This window comes from Diaporthe batatas (genome assembly GCF_019321695.1).
Source record: "Diaporthe batatas strain CRI 302-4 chromosome Unknown Contig00003, whole genome shotgun sequence".
Classification (NCBI taxonomy): domain Eukaryota; kingdom Fungi; phylum Ascomycota; class Sordariomycetes; order Diaporthales; family Diaporthaceae; genus Diaporthe; species Diaporthe batatas.
This window is the reverse complement of record NW_025408550.1, coordinates 925,110-938,469: the sequence shown is the minus strand read 5'-3', so window position 1 is coordinate 938,469 and position 13,360 is coordinate 925,110. Positions and strand designations below refer to the sequence as shown.

At 55.0% G+C, this 13,360-nt stretch overlaps 4 protein-coding genes across 4 annotated transcripts; 3 read left to right on the top strand and 1 right to left on the bottom strand.

Moving 5' to 3' along the window:
* Positions 1 to 806: 806 nt before the first annotated feature.
* Positions 807 to 1,458, top strand: KVR01_002810 (uncharacterized protein; the record flags this gene model as incomplete). Its single annotated transcript, XM_044792100.1, has 2 exons — positions 807 to 834; positions 1,181 to 1,458. The coding sequence occupies 2 exons, from the start codon at positions 807 to 809 to the stop codon at positions 1,456 to 1,458; spliced, it is 306 nt and encodes a 101-aa protein (XP_044647825.1).
* Positions 1,459 to 1,596: 138 nt separating this feature from the next.
* On the top strand, positions 1,597 to 2,832 carry KVR01_003973 (uncharacterized protein; the record flags this gene model as incomplete). The annotated part of the gene is made up of 2 exons (XM_044788747.1): positions 1,597 to 2,007; positions 2,050 to 2,832. The coding sequence occupies 2 exons, from the start codon at positions 1,597 to 1,599 to the stop codon at positions 2,830 to 2,832; spliced, it is 1,194 nt and encodes a 397-aa protein (XP_044648988.1).
* Positions 2,833 to 3,393: 561 nt separating this feature from the next.
* KVR01_002348 (uncharacterized protein) lies at positions 3,394 to 7,019 on the bottom strand. Its single transcript, XM_044789929.1, has 2 exons — positions 5,946 to 7,019; positions 3,394 to 5,885 (listed from the first exon to the last, which is right to left on the bottom strand). Exons 1-2 carry the CDS (start codon positions 6,246 to 6,248, stop codon positions 3,795 to 3,797), a joined length of 2,394 nt encoding a protein of 797 aa, XP_044647363.1. The 5' UTR covers positions 6,249 to 7,019; the 3' UTR covers positions 3,394 to 3,794.
* A 2,813-nt stretch (positions 7,020 to 9,832) lies between these two features.
* On the top strand, positions 9,833 to 13,360 carry KVR01_002281 (uncharacterized protein). The gene is made up of 4 exons (XM_044794359.1): positions 9,833 to 9,999; positions 10,146 to 10,615; positions 10,679 to 12,277; positions 12,346 to 13,360. The coding sequence occupies exons 1-4, from the start codon at positions 9,926 to 9,928 to the stop codon at positions 12,603 to 12,605; spliced, it is 2,403 nt and encodes an 800-aa protein (XP_044647296.1). The 5' UTR covers positions 9,833 to 9,925; the 3' UTR covers positions 12,606 to 13,360.

Genomic DNA, 13,360 nt, shown 5'->3' with positions numbered 1-13,360 from the left:
AATGACGCCTCCACACTTGGATCCGTAATCACGCAGCCTGTTATGCTTGCCACCGACAAGAAATGATGGTCCCATGATATTCGGCTATTGGAGTTGGCTCTGAGCAGTGTTAACTCGGGTTATCGGACCTTGCATCAATGATACTACTACAGGCTTGTCAACCACCCCGGGAAGCCACTTCGAACATTATCGCATGGTTATATAATTCTGTATGTCTGGACACACTTGGTCGCATGAGCATCGTTACAGTACTACATAGTATGTCTTGGTTGACATGAAGCTGGCGGAAGGATAAGAACCGTAGAGTAAGGTGGCAGCTGGAGGGCGGGCCGGTAGATTACGGTGACGCTGCGGGAGATCGACAGGGATCTACCGCTGCGCAACCACGAGCCGGATAATCCGCCTGCACCTCCAATATCCTACTCCAACCAACTAACACGATTGAACCACACATAAAGCGCCGACGCCATAATCAGTCCACCAATCTACACGCTCCGGTGTCCATTACGCGATCATACCTACCCTAGGTAGTATCTCCCCCTTGCCCCTTTCGACTGCCCCCCGGGGCCGGCCCAAATTATAACAGGACAACCAGCTGTAGAACAACCTCCCATGATAACCTCCTTGAGAATCATGTATTGTGCGATAATCTCCTGTGAGATAACGTCTAAAAGTATGCCCTCCGAGTTTTCAAAGTTCGACAAAATCCTACACACCGACCTCCCACTAGCATGGGATAACCTCGGGGCATAACATAGGATGACCATGGGAGTTCTGCTATGATTCAAATTGCTGTTTTCCTGAGGATGGGGCGATTTTTCGGTAGTCATTTATGTAAGGAGCTTGGCCCCGTACGAGAGTGTCCTACCAGAAATTTGTGAGTCAATGTGGCTGCGCAGCGGACAGCCTGGTAAAGCCCCCAACAATTCTGATCGATATCACCCAAAGGAAGGAACAAACAACGAAACCCCAAGGGCGGGTCGAAGCTGCCATATATAATATAGGTCACAGTTCAAGTGAATGAGGTACCAACCGCCTGTTTGAGCAGACTCGTAGTCAACAACATGAATTCTTCCAACGTCATAGTAGACCCAACCACATCGACATACACACGGCTGCAAATCATCGACCATCCAAGCCTTCAGAAATACAAACATGACTTCCATGCCCCTTTCCTCAGATTCCTCAGCAGACGAGGATCTCTCTGAGGAGTCTTCCGAAGATCTCTCCGAGACAGACGACGAGATGGCCGAAGCAGACGACGAGATGGCCGAAGCAGACGAGGATCTCTCTGAGGAGTCTTCCGAAGATCTCTCCGAGACAGACGACGAGATGGCCGAAGCAGACGAGGATCTCGCCGAGACAGACGGCGAGACAGACGGCGAGATGGCCGATTCAGATGAGGATCTCACCGATTCAGACGAGGATATCACCGACGCGGATCTTGCCGAGGCATAGGAGGCCCTCTACTTGTACCCCGACGAAGACGACCCAAGCTTACAGAACTGGCGCAGAGTTACCCGGGTTGATCTAGAACATATTCTCAAAAACAGGGATTATCAAGATCAAGCCGTCCAACGCTTTCTGACCTACTTCATGGAATGCATCCCGCGAGCATGGTGCTTCAATGGTGAAAAGCATTCCGCCGGCCCAAACCAGTGCGTTACCAGGCTCAACCCGGACAGCAGCCCCATCGAGATAAGCGTGAACTTTACCTCCGTAATTCCCAACCCGGTCGACCGCCCGCCCGTCCGAGTCATAGCAGAGGTTGACCATCTAACCGGACAGAAGACTCTCGAAGAGTACTGCCGGCGCAACACGTTTGGGAACATAGACTACCAGATGGACTGGCCAAACTGGCTCTACGGCTCCGTCATGAAAGGCTCCGGCTCCACCTACTTCGGGGACGTCCGCCTCGGCTTTGACATCAGACGCGCCGTCCGCCCCGAAATGGGCTCTAAGCCACAATACCCCGGCCCGATCCCAGCTGACGCGAGGGTCTACTTCGTGCCCGCGCGGAAGGCGGAAACTCTTGGCATCACCCGCTAGGCGCTGGTCAAGAAGTCCATTCTGACGCTCCCCGGCCTCTATGACAATACACTCCAGATGCGGCGAATCTTGTCAGGCGTAAACATGATCGACAAGTTCCTCGCCGGGTACCCGCCCGAGTTCGGCAACCTGCTCTCCACCGTCGACATAGGCCCCGAGGAGCCGGCGAGAGCATGCATCGGGCTCTCCTTTACGGTCCCGGCCGGAGCAACATCCGCAGACTTCAGAGAGCCGTGGAAGTGGCTTAACCTCGGCAGGCGCATCACGGAGGTGCGGAAGGACAGAAAGAATATGCTTTCTTTCATCAGGTTCTTCAAGCGCATCTACGGCGGAAGCGGCTTGAATGCTCCGGATTTGGCCGGCGGCAACAACGACGGGGGCCTAGCCGGCAACGCCGTCGATCTAGGATCGTACATTGAACGATTCGAGCGGCTCAAAGCCGGGACATTCATCCCCCAGGTCGCGCCTTGCTCCGTCCACTTCACTATTGCGACTGACTCCCCAGAGCCGAGGGCCACACTGAGGCTGGACGTGCTTTACAACTCGAACACCGACCTTGAGGTCGCCCGGCGCTACAGGGGCTTTCTCCTCACTCACACGCGGCACGATCTTCAAGACTGGCATGGGTGGCCCGCGCCTTACCTTGACATCGTCAAGAACCTTTTCCCTGGTATGCCCCATAACGCAAGAGTGCACAACTCTCTCAGTCTCTGCCGTCAGGAGGGACCAAATAATCGGGAGTGGAGCGTTCGGGCTTCTTATAACCCTCATTATTTTCAATGACCCCGCGCACCATAGAACTCCGCCCGAGTGGAGCTGCCCCCCTCGGGGTTCATTGTGGTAGCCCGACTGGACTAGTTGCTATCCTTATGCAGGAGAATTAGATTACATACTCTCCCACTGGCTACTGTGACATCTCCGCTTTTGTGCTTCCTGGTTAGATCCATCTCCCATGGCGGAACTTACCCTAGGTGTAGAGAGTGAGCACTTGAGTACCCTCAGGTGCTGTGCCAGAAAATCTTCTAAGCTTCTAGAAGACAAGGTCGTAGAGGATACGCTCTTGAAAGGGGGGCCTTCAAGTTCTCTAGCACGGCCTCTTACAGGCCAAGCTACCAAGGGATAACATCCTCACAAAGAACTTGTTCTAAATTCATGATTTTAAGCGTTTACCACTGTGTGAAAGGGCGATGTGTGTCCTCGGACGTATACGGAATAGAAGCGAAACCACTTAATGTGTTGAAACCCAGGGGGAGAACATTCACCCACTCCCCCATGCCCATGTAGCCCGACTCACATGCCAGAACAACAGACGTTGTAGAAGAGTCACGGTGAGGGATGATATGCTGATTTGAAATTGCTCTCATTTGTCAAGTATGTGTCTATGATTTCTTTATCCAAGCTCCCAGCGTACTCCGAGCCCACCCCGCCACAGTACTGTACCCTGTTCGGCAAAAGAGGTTGACAAAAACAAAGAAAGGGAAAATATTGAAACCGTCCAAATGCAGAATGGACGGATGTGTGACAGACACAATTAACATTCCGGCCCCCCTTCCCAATTCCGCGGTGCTTACCAGTTACCGCTGTCTATAATATGACTCCAACCCCCGAAACCCTGTGATATAATAGATATATACATATGTGTGTGTGTGTGTTGTGTGTGTGTGTGTGCGCGCGCGCGAGCACCAGACCTCACCCAGTCCAGTCCAGTCAGTGCCTGTCTGGCCGGCCAAATTCAAAACACCTCTTCAGTCCCCACGCAGCTCAAGATCAGCATCCCCGAGCTCCAGCTCCCCACTACACGCACTCTGCATCCCCAGCGACCGCAGCCGCTGCGACAGCAACCCCTCAGCAATGGCAGCACCAGGGCTACCACCACCAGCCAGGTGCGCGCCGCCCCCGTTGACGTACCCGGCGACGTCGCCCTTGGCAAAGCTCAGGGGCGGCGTCGGAGCCGGAGCCGCCTCGGCGGCAGGCACCGACGTCGGCGCGAGTAGCACCTGGGCACAACCGGAGAGGCCCGCGCCGACGGGCCGCCCGAGGGCCAGCCCCCTGTCCTGGAAGCTGGACGCCCTCGCCCGGAGCAGCGACAGGCTGGGCATGGGCATGGGCTCGCCCGCGTCGAAGGGCGGGAGCAGCTGCTGGTACTGCTGGCCGCCGAACGAGAAGCCCGAGCTGCGCCGCCGGAACGCCTTCTCGGCCGCGAGGCTCGCGCCGGGCCCCGTCGTCGCCTGCGTCACGGGCTGGTGCATGACCCTGACGGGCTTGTAGGGCGTGAACTTTGGCTCGGGGAGAGTCACCTCGTTGCGGAGCTTCTCCTTGCCGTCGGGCACGCGGTTGGCGAAGACGACGCGGATGCTCTTGTAGAGGTAGAAGCGCCCCTTTGCGGGGCAGCAGATGTGCAGGTGGACCAGGTACCGCAGGGTTGGCCTCTCGCTGGTCGAGGGCAGGTTCTCGACGATTGGGCCGCCGGCGGAATAACACCGCTGGCGGATGAAGGTCTTTGTGCCGGGCTCCATGCCCTCGAGGTCGTATGGCACGAGGAACAGCTTCACTGCCGTCTTGTTTTGGTTCTTGATGATGATCTGGATCTGGCCTTTCTCTGGTATTCGATAACTTCCCCCAGGCGGTGCTTTCGGGGAGTTTGACCTCCGTTTCAGCTTATTCGCTTTCCGTGCGTCGACACCGGCCACGTCAACACCGGAGTTGATATCGGTCATTGCGATGTCCTCATCCCCATCCATCCGCTGCCGATTGGCTGCTGACATGCTTCTTTGATGCGACTTGCGTCTTTGTCTTGAGGTCTCGTCCGGATTTGCGAGCCCGTTCTCAAGGTCGATCTGTCCAACATAGGGGCTTGGCCCATCATCACTCTTGGACCGGCCGTGGGGTGTATTCACGTAACTGTAAAAGACGGCCGGAAAAGGCAACGTGACATGGGCCGGACAACGCAGGCTGCTTTTGCAATTCCCCAGGCCCAGAACACCTATCTGAGCCATGAAATCCAGAGGCTTCGAGGGCGTCGTGGACATGCGGCCCCGGAGGATGCTCTCCTCGTACGATCCAACCATCGAGGTCTGGTGCAGAGGCGAAGACGATTCCAGGCCTAACGACGGGCGCCTCGAGAACGCCGAACTCTGCGGTGATGTTGCTCCCAAAGAAAAGGTCGGAGTGGATGTGAGAGACCTCCTCGGCTGGTGGGCTTGGTAGGACTGGATCGACTCCCGATACATGCCGGGTATCCTCTGCGCAGTTGTGGGCACATTCTGGTGTGAATACAAGCCGCTCAATGTTTGCCGTCGGGACAGCCTGCTGGGTGTTGGAGGGTCCAAGTCTATGTGGCTTATTGGCATGGACAAACTCAGATCATCGTTGCTTTCGGATTGAACGAGGGGGCTCGTAGGGTGCTTGTATACAAAACTGGACGATATGGACGAGGAGACGGAGGGTGGTGAGGCCCGGAAACCATCTGGTGGGTCGACATATGGAATTCTTCTGTCGAATTTGAACGGAGTAAAGTCTCGCGGAGGAGAGGTGGCGAAACGGGAGTGGTGTTCCCGGTAGTGACCCTCAGAGTTTTGGAATCCCTTGGCGCCCTGCTTCTCTAATTCGTCCTGACGGGTTGCAGAAGCATGCGGTGTGAAGTCGCCGCTGTGAAGAGCCGACCTAGGCCGCTCTATTGCAAGGCCCTGCTGCATGTGCTCCAAATCTTCCGTCTCTTGTGTCTGCGCACCTAGCCTGTCCTTCGATGGGGGTGAAAGTGTGGTAGATTCGCTAGAGGTTGGTTGCGGGCTTGATGGCTGTTCTCGGGAGGAACTTCGGCGGAAGAGAGCATCGAACTGAGTGGGATCGTTAGGCATGTTGCCAGGGCGCGAACGGAGCGAGTTCCCGGCACTTACATGGCGTTTGGGGCTCCAAGTAGGACTCTCCCCCTTCTTGAGCCGCTCAATCAGGTCAATCCGGTCGGACGTCGTGTTCACGGACAACCCGGGGGTCGGGGACGAGGGCTCTGAGGGATCTGGTACCGGCCCTTCGCAGAGTTCTGTCCGGATGCTCTCTTCCGAGAGCTGGCGGGTCAAGGACATGTGGTGGCTGGCGTGATTGCGCAGAGAGAGGTGGAGCGGTACCGGCTGTGCCACTGGAGACTCGGACTGAGGCGCTGAAACGTCATGATGGTCGAGATTCTCGCGGAATATGGGCATGTTGGTGCTTATATCGCTGGTGCAGCCGATAAAGTGCCTCGTCGTCTTGGGAATGCCGGAATTTCAGGACGACAAAGGGACAGAGTTGAGAGTTGGAAACCACCCGAGGTCCTTTTCAGAACCTTGGGTGGCTTGAGGCAGGAGATTGAAAAGTTGAGGGGTCGAAAGGCGGTCGTCACAACGGGCCTGGTCGGTCGGTCATTGGGGATATCCACTGCTGTATGGACGGGTGACCGGGTTGAGGATCCAACACTGCAGGGCCTGCCTCCAACGAGAGAGTGTTTCTTTTTTTGGCGGTCCTCATGCACGGACGAGGCTGAGAGGTTGGTGGCATGGGAATGGGATGCTTGAGAGTGCACCACCAACCACGGGACTCGAGAACAAGGCCAGCCTCTGGGCCCTGGGCCTTGGGGCGAGAGCCGAGATGTCTGCCGGCTTATCGTGACGGCGACTAGACGGGTCACGGGCACGGCATCAACGGGAGGCCGCAGGAACTAAATTGTGGCACGACAGGTGAGCGAAGTCTGCAGTTTCTGTCGTAATCAATCAGTCCTATGAGACAGAGGCGTGTGTATGTATGTACAGTATGTGCTTAAGGTGCGAGAAAGGGAAGAGGTCGTCGATGAGGTGTGCTGGGCACATCCACCTGTGAGTCAAAAGTCAAGTGATGTGACCAAGACATGTCGTCTTGGGTTGCTTGGACTGACGTCCAAGGACAAGGGGGCCATTGGGTAGCCCCGGAAGCGGAGGCGTGAACCCTGCTGAGCCGTGGTGGGCTGGGACTCTGGGAGGGGCTGCCCTAGTCCGTACTTTGCCTGTTTTGCCTGCTTTGCCTGCTGTGACCCTAGCGTGTCCCGTCCCAGGGCCCAGAGGGGCCCATGCTTCAATGCTTCAGCTTATTAGAGGCAGGAAGGGAAGGCCCCTTGGGCGGGCTGCCAGGGGTCCGCTGGTTGAAATGGCCCCACCGGTCACGGTGGCAGCCATTCACACCTTTTCTCATGTGGACGACTGGGCCGCCCACCTGCTCTCTCCTCATGCGAGCTCTTCCGAGACTGCAAGCCTCGGGCTTAGCTTGTTAGCCCACTCTCATCCATAACCAGCCATTCCATGGCGCATGATGTAGGATTGAAACGAAACTTATTATTGGAACACCCAACAACGTTCAACCAACACAGTTATTACCCACCTCAGATGCTGGGATCTTTGCATGTTTTGCTTTTCTTTGTCCTGCAGTGTCGATCTTCTGGTTGACTCGTTTACCTTTACCCCATCCCAACCACGAAGACCACCTGGGCATTCATCCCGAGGTCTCCTGGTGGGGCTATTCCAAAACATCTATTGACCACCCACTCTGGGCCGTTTTCATTCGCAAGCTTCTACACGGCATCTCTTACGTCGTTTATACGGTGCATACACCCACAAGCTCTCAATCGCCAAGCAGCCACAATTGCCATCATACACAATAACGAGGTTTGACGGGGTTTGGGCGTATATTCCAGTATGGAAGGCCGCCCTGCCTATTTGGCTAGAGATACTCAAGGTCTTCAATAAGAGAATTGGATTTGTTTCGGGGACGGGGCGCGTCCAAGGTGGCTGGCATACGTAAGCTTGGACGGTTCCGAAGCTCAAGACTTCAGCAGCAACTACGCCGTTGCAGAACTGCACGGCTATTTTGAGGGTAAAGGGGGGCATGTTTGGTGTAGCAATTGTTCAAAAGAGTTGGAAGAACCATGAAGATGGTGACAAGAAAAGAGACCTCTACCTAGGCACCCAACTTACGATTGAGACTGTGTCCAGATGTCGTAGCCATTGCTCTCTTAGAAGCTCAAATTTCAGCCTCAGAATCCCAAGCCCCAGTCTCTATCCTAGAAAGACCTTAGAATAGGTTAGAAACAGGCTGGAAGAATGTACCTGCCCATATTGTCAATTGCCAGGAAATGATTTGAAAGCGGACGTTGTAAACATATGCTGCAGTCATACACTGTACGGAACCTGGTAAAGCCACGAGACAAGCTTCCTGCTGTTGCAGCAATCGCGCAGAGATATTCAGACTCCACGGGGGCCCATCACCTCGTGAAAGCTCTGGAAACCGACCCTACAGCAGGACGTGGTGTGGCACCGTGCTCGTGGCCTCCCGCTGGCCGTTCAGTATCAGACAGTGGGAACCCACTGCTGCAGAAGAATGAATACAAAGCGCCATCATCTGGTCCTGGGCCGCGGCAGACGGTTTCAAAACATCTCAATGGGCCGGGCAGATGCTAGAGTCTAACCAGATGGAGCATTATCTGTGGATGGGTGACGTTGTCACGTACCCCAGGCCAGCCTGGCCCTCAGAATAGATGCGGTGGTGTAGTGAAAATGTGACCCGAACTTGAGCATGCGAGGCCATGTGGGTATGTGCTAATTAATCAGATATCTAGAAAAAGACTCTTTGGGACCATTTAAGACCTATTCGGATGAAGGTGGGGTTGAAGAACATGGAATGGAGTCTCTTGCTTGAAGATTGCATGTACACAAAACTTGCCGCCTAGAGGGGAAGGGAGAGGGGGCCACTGTTCCAAGGTTCTATATCCATGTCTTAGGACGCTTTTGGAAACCTGGATTGACTCAAAGGGCACTTAACTTTTGTCTAGCATTCCAAGGCTCCAAGGTTGCTAGGGTACCTGTAGACCGTTCCCTGCACGTCGTCAAACACATATTCAGACCGGGCTGGCTGAGGGCTTTGTGGGACTGACAAGGTTATGATCTTGATCAAATGTTACAGAGATAGTAGCAGTCACCTTATCATGTGATGATGAAGTATTGCAAGTTAGAAAGGGGTTTGAAAGGGTTGGGACCACATCCATCCATCCACCTGGGCAAGATGTTTAGCTGTCCAGAAACATTGAACAAGTTTCTGTTGTCAGAGACAGCTCCCTTGAGAGATAATCCCTAAGTAAGAAACCTTAGGATCTTGTAAGCTGAATTCTACCACAGCACAGCATATTACAGAGCAGCCTACTAAAGAGAACCCTCCCATAGGATACATTGTGGTAGAGATAAATTCCTAACATCTTGATAGAAAGTCTATACAATGGGGTTATAGGAAATGAATACATAATGACTTCCTATGTGACTTAAAAGAAGACCTATGTAGAAGTGGCCTCAACATGATAGCATGTAGATTTTTGAAGACATGGCGGTGGTGTAGTCACAATGACATGAAGCTGTTGAAGATCCTTGTCAAGTATGGCTGCTGCTCGTGACATGTTTTCGCCTGGGGGTGTTGCTGCACGGCACACATGAATTTCCAAAAGTCTCTTCAGCAATGCAATCATGTCTCAAAGGTTGCAATTTGATTCCTCGGCCTACCCTGGGGTATTCTTTCTCCTTGCCTTGTTCTCCATGGCTGTGTGTCAGGTGCAAGGAGGTACATAATCAAGCGGTACGGGGTACAAGGGCGGCTTATCGCGCTTTATCTTATCGATCTGTGGCCAATCACATGAGGTAGGCCCACAATTCCAGCGGGGTTGGCCTTACCGCTTGCTCCTTTCAGAGCTTGCAGCCCTCGCCGCCAAAAATTCCACCAGCAGAATCTCGAGAAAGTCAACCCCGACTCGAACCAGCCAGCGAGCACCCCGACATACTGTAATCGCTTTTAGGGAGATCCAAGCCAGTCTTGGTAGGCAATCACAGCCATGGGTCGCCGGCCTAACCAGGTGATCCAGCAGTACTTCCAGCGGGGACCCAAGCTGGCAGACAATTCCAATAGGTAAGCACCTCGGCTGCCTCGTCTCCTTCAAAGCTGCCCAGACCGCCCAACCCCCGAGGTTTGAGACTTGCCTTTCGCGCCTCCAAGTTCTCCTTTCTTTTCAAGTTGGCTATTCTAGTACATATACTAACATATCAAACTCATAGGTACCCCCAAACCTGCAAACTCTGCGGCGAAAACTTCCCCAAGGGTCGAATCGACAGCCTGACGACTCATCTGACGAAGCGATGCCCCGCGATATCCGAACAGGAACGCATACATGCCTGCCTCATGCTCAATGGCATCCCACCCGGCCGTACCCCGCGGGCTCTGCAGGCCCGACAGCATCAACAAGTTCAGCAGCATTCTGGCCCTCAGTTGGAGCTCCCATTGATGCAACCTCACCAGGGCTGGACACCGCTGGAGACTCTGGCTGAGGTGTCTAGGGCGCGGATCGACCATCTGAAAGAATACGGAGGCGAGACGTCACAGGGACAGCATGGGTCACACGAGCCTTTCCCCGGCGCCTTCTCCATGTCTGGCCCACCCGCGCTCGACCGTCCCGAAATTCAGGACCAGTTCACAGTCGAGGACCACTCCTCTCCATATAACGAGCACCAGCCGTCAGAAGGACCAGGTGAGCACACTATTGGCATACTCGCCCAAGATTCAATCTACCAGAATCTGACAGCTTTTACAGCCATGGACGGGCCGGATGGCCAACCGAGCATGGCAGATCACGTCCAGGATCCAAATGATCATAATACGACCCCCACCGAAGCGCCCAACCTGAGTGTCGCAGCGGCTGCAGCTGCCAGGCTGAATAACTCCATGTTGGACCCCACACTGTTCCTTGACCACAACCTGGGTGAGGATCTGGCGAGGGCGATAGAAACTGTTCAGGACACCGAAGCTCCTGCCGGCCCTGCACCTGTCACAGCAGTTCCGGAAGAGCACGCCGCCGCGACTCAAACTCCAGAACACTCTCCACAAGCTTCAGCACAGGCCCCAGTTCAACCTCAACCTCACGTTCCACGGCCTGGGTCGCAGTCTGGGTCGCAGCAGCCCTGGGGCGAGATCACTTACATGGCAAACCCGCCCCTCGCACCCCCAACTGCTGTCAATCACCCGCTGCACGGAGTTCCCATGTCCAGCAGATCAGTATTCCGGGTGGACCAGAACGGCTCCAGGTCAAGACATTCCCGGGCGCGCTTTGACGAACAACGCAGGAAGGAGGTCCAGCAGGTCCGGAAGATCGGTGCCTGCATAAGATGCAGGATACTGAGGAAGACCTGCTCCCAGGGCGATCCTTGTGACACCTGCCGCAAGGTGTTGTCTCCTCGCATCTGGCGCTCAGGGTGTGTGCGCACGAAGTTCACCGATGAACTGAACCTGTATGATGCCGGGGTCCAGATCGTACACGCGCAGAAACAGATCAACGGTTTCAAGTCAACACTGAACTTGGACCATCCGCCTGTGGTGCTCCAGGCCTCGCATTTCCCGGGAGAGGGGTCTGCAATATTGGTCGAGACCCTCCGCGGCACTAAGCCTAAGGAGTCAGGCGCCGAGCTCCTTGCGGAAGACGAGCGCTGGGCAACGCCGCAGATCGTCATGATCAACGACCAAGAGGAACTGTCAGGCAAGATGGAAGCCTACGTCCGAGACCAGCTGCCTGTGTTTGCGCAAAAGGAGCGGGCGTCGTTCTCCCGCATCACTGTGGAGACAGCCATCCAGATCGCCCGCGACACCGACGACAGGAATCTCAGGCTGGCCCTCGAGCTCTGGGGCTTCGTGGAGGTGATCGACCGGGAGCTTAAGTGGGACCTCGAGATCCGCCCGTCCCCGGCCGCGCAGCTCGAGGGCAGGCCAGTCACACAGGAGACCGAGGCGGAGCTGTACAAGACCATCTGCCTGCAGCTGACGGCCGCGGCGGAGCGCAAGGCGTCGACCACCAGCAAGAACCTGCTGACGCACATGCAGCGGGACCTGCAGGACGCGAGGACTAAGATTGGCCATGGGATGTTCTTTACCATTCTGGTCTTGCTCATCTGCGTGGAGAAGTCAACCTGGGCGTTCAAGGCGTGGGAGGAAATGAGCAAGACCATCAACTGCTGGCCCCTGGAGCGGCTGCCGAGCGACTACACCCAGCAAGGCTACAGAATATCCGAACTGCTGGGCATGCTGCTGGGCATCCGACGCGCACTACCGAAGACTGCGATCCGGGAAAACGACGGGGTCCTGATTGTCGAGGATCCAGATCCCGTCCTGCAGTCCTATTTCGAACGCATCAATCTGCGAGGTAAGCATGGTATCTGTCGGGACCTTCAATCCCTTGCAAGAAGAGAGTCAGCTAACAAAGGATACCAGCCGCCGATGTCATCGCGCAACAGCAGCACGCCCAGTTCTCCGCCCTGGACTCCCGCACACTCGAGCTTCACCTCTGTGCGAACTTGCTCTTGCCTTACCAGGAGGCCCACCCTGGCGCGCACCAGGAACAGGGCATGGGAGGCTCGGGAAGCAGTCATGCTTCCGACCACGCTTACACCCTTGACCCGCCGGGCCCTGGAACACCACCCTCGGCGCCACCGCCCGCGCACCACGAGGCGGCCGGGTTGGCTGAGACTTGATGATACGATACCACAGCGTACGATCAGTCTTGACTCTTGATGTTCCTACACGGAAACGCTACGGTCTGATGTTACTCCATTTGCTGCTCGTCGCTAGCGCTGACGTTGTTGACTCACTCACACAACCCCAAAGAAAAATCTGACCACCTGCGAGGCGTTTATGGCAATGGGACTCAACGGGGAAAATTGTGATAGACAGGTCTTCCGGCCCTCTTTCGTCGCCCAGTTTGTGGGATGAAGGGAGGGAGCAAACCTGTGTGAGGAGGCGGGGAACCCAAAAAAAACTGCTTGAGGTGCATTGTGCAATTCAATTTTGAGCCTGCTCTTTTTGTCGCACGGGGAGAAAAACAAAATGGGTTCTCGGGCTTGGGAGCGAAGCCCCCTTTTTTTTTCCTTCTAAGTATTGACGGCGAAAATGGAATACCCACACACCCTGGAGTCTAGCTCGGCGTTTTATAGACCTAAATATTTGATGATGGGTTATTTGTATGACTAAAATTGATGGCATGATTGCATGATTCACTTTCTTTAGATGTGATGATACAGATGTATTTGGCCTTTTATGGAGGGTGGGCTGAAGTGCTGGCTGGCTGGTTGGCAACCTCTCGAGGCGCTCTGAGGTTGTCTGTTTTCCTCATTTGGACTACTCAGTCGGCGGCAGGCGGAGGGGCAGATGGAGGAAGAAGGTGACTGAATAATTATCACGGACACCCAGCAACGCCTCTCAGTGATCAAGTCTCTTCCATGAAGTAAAA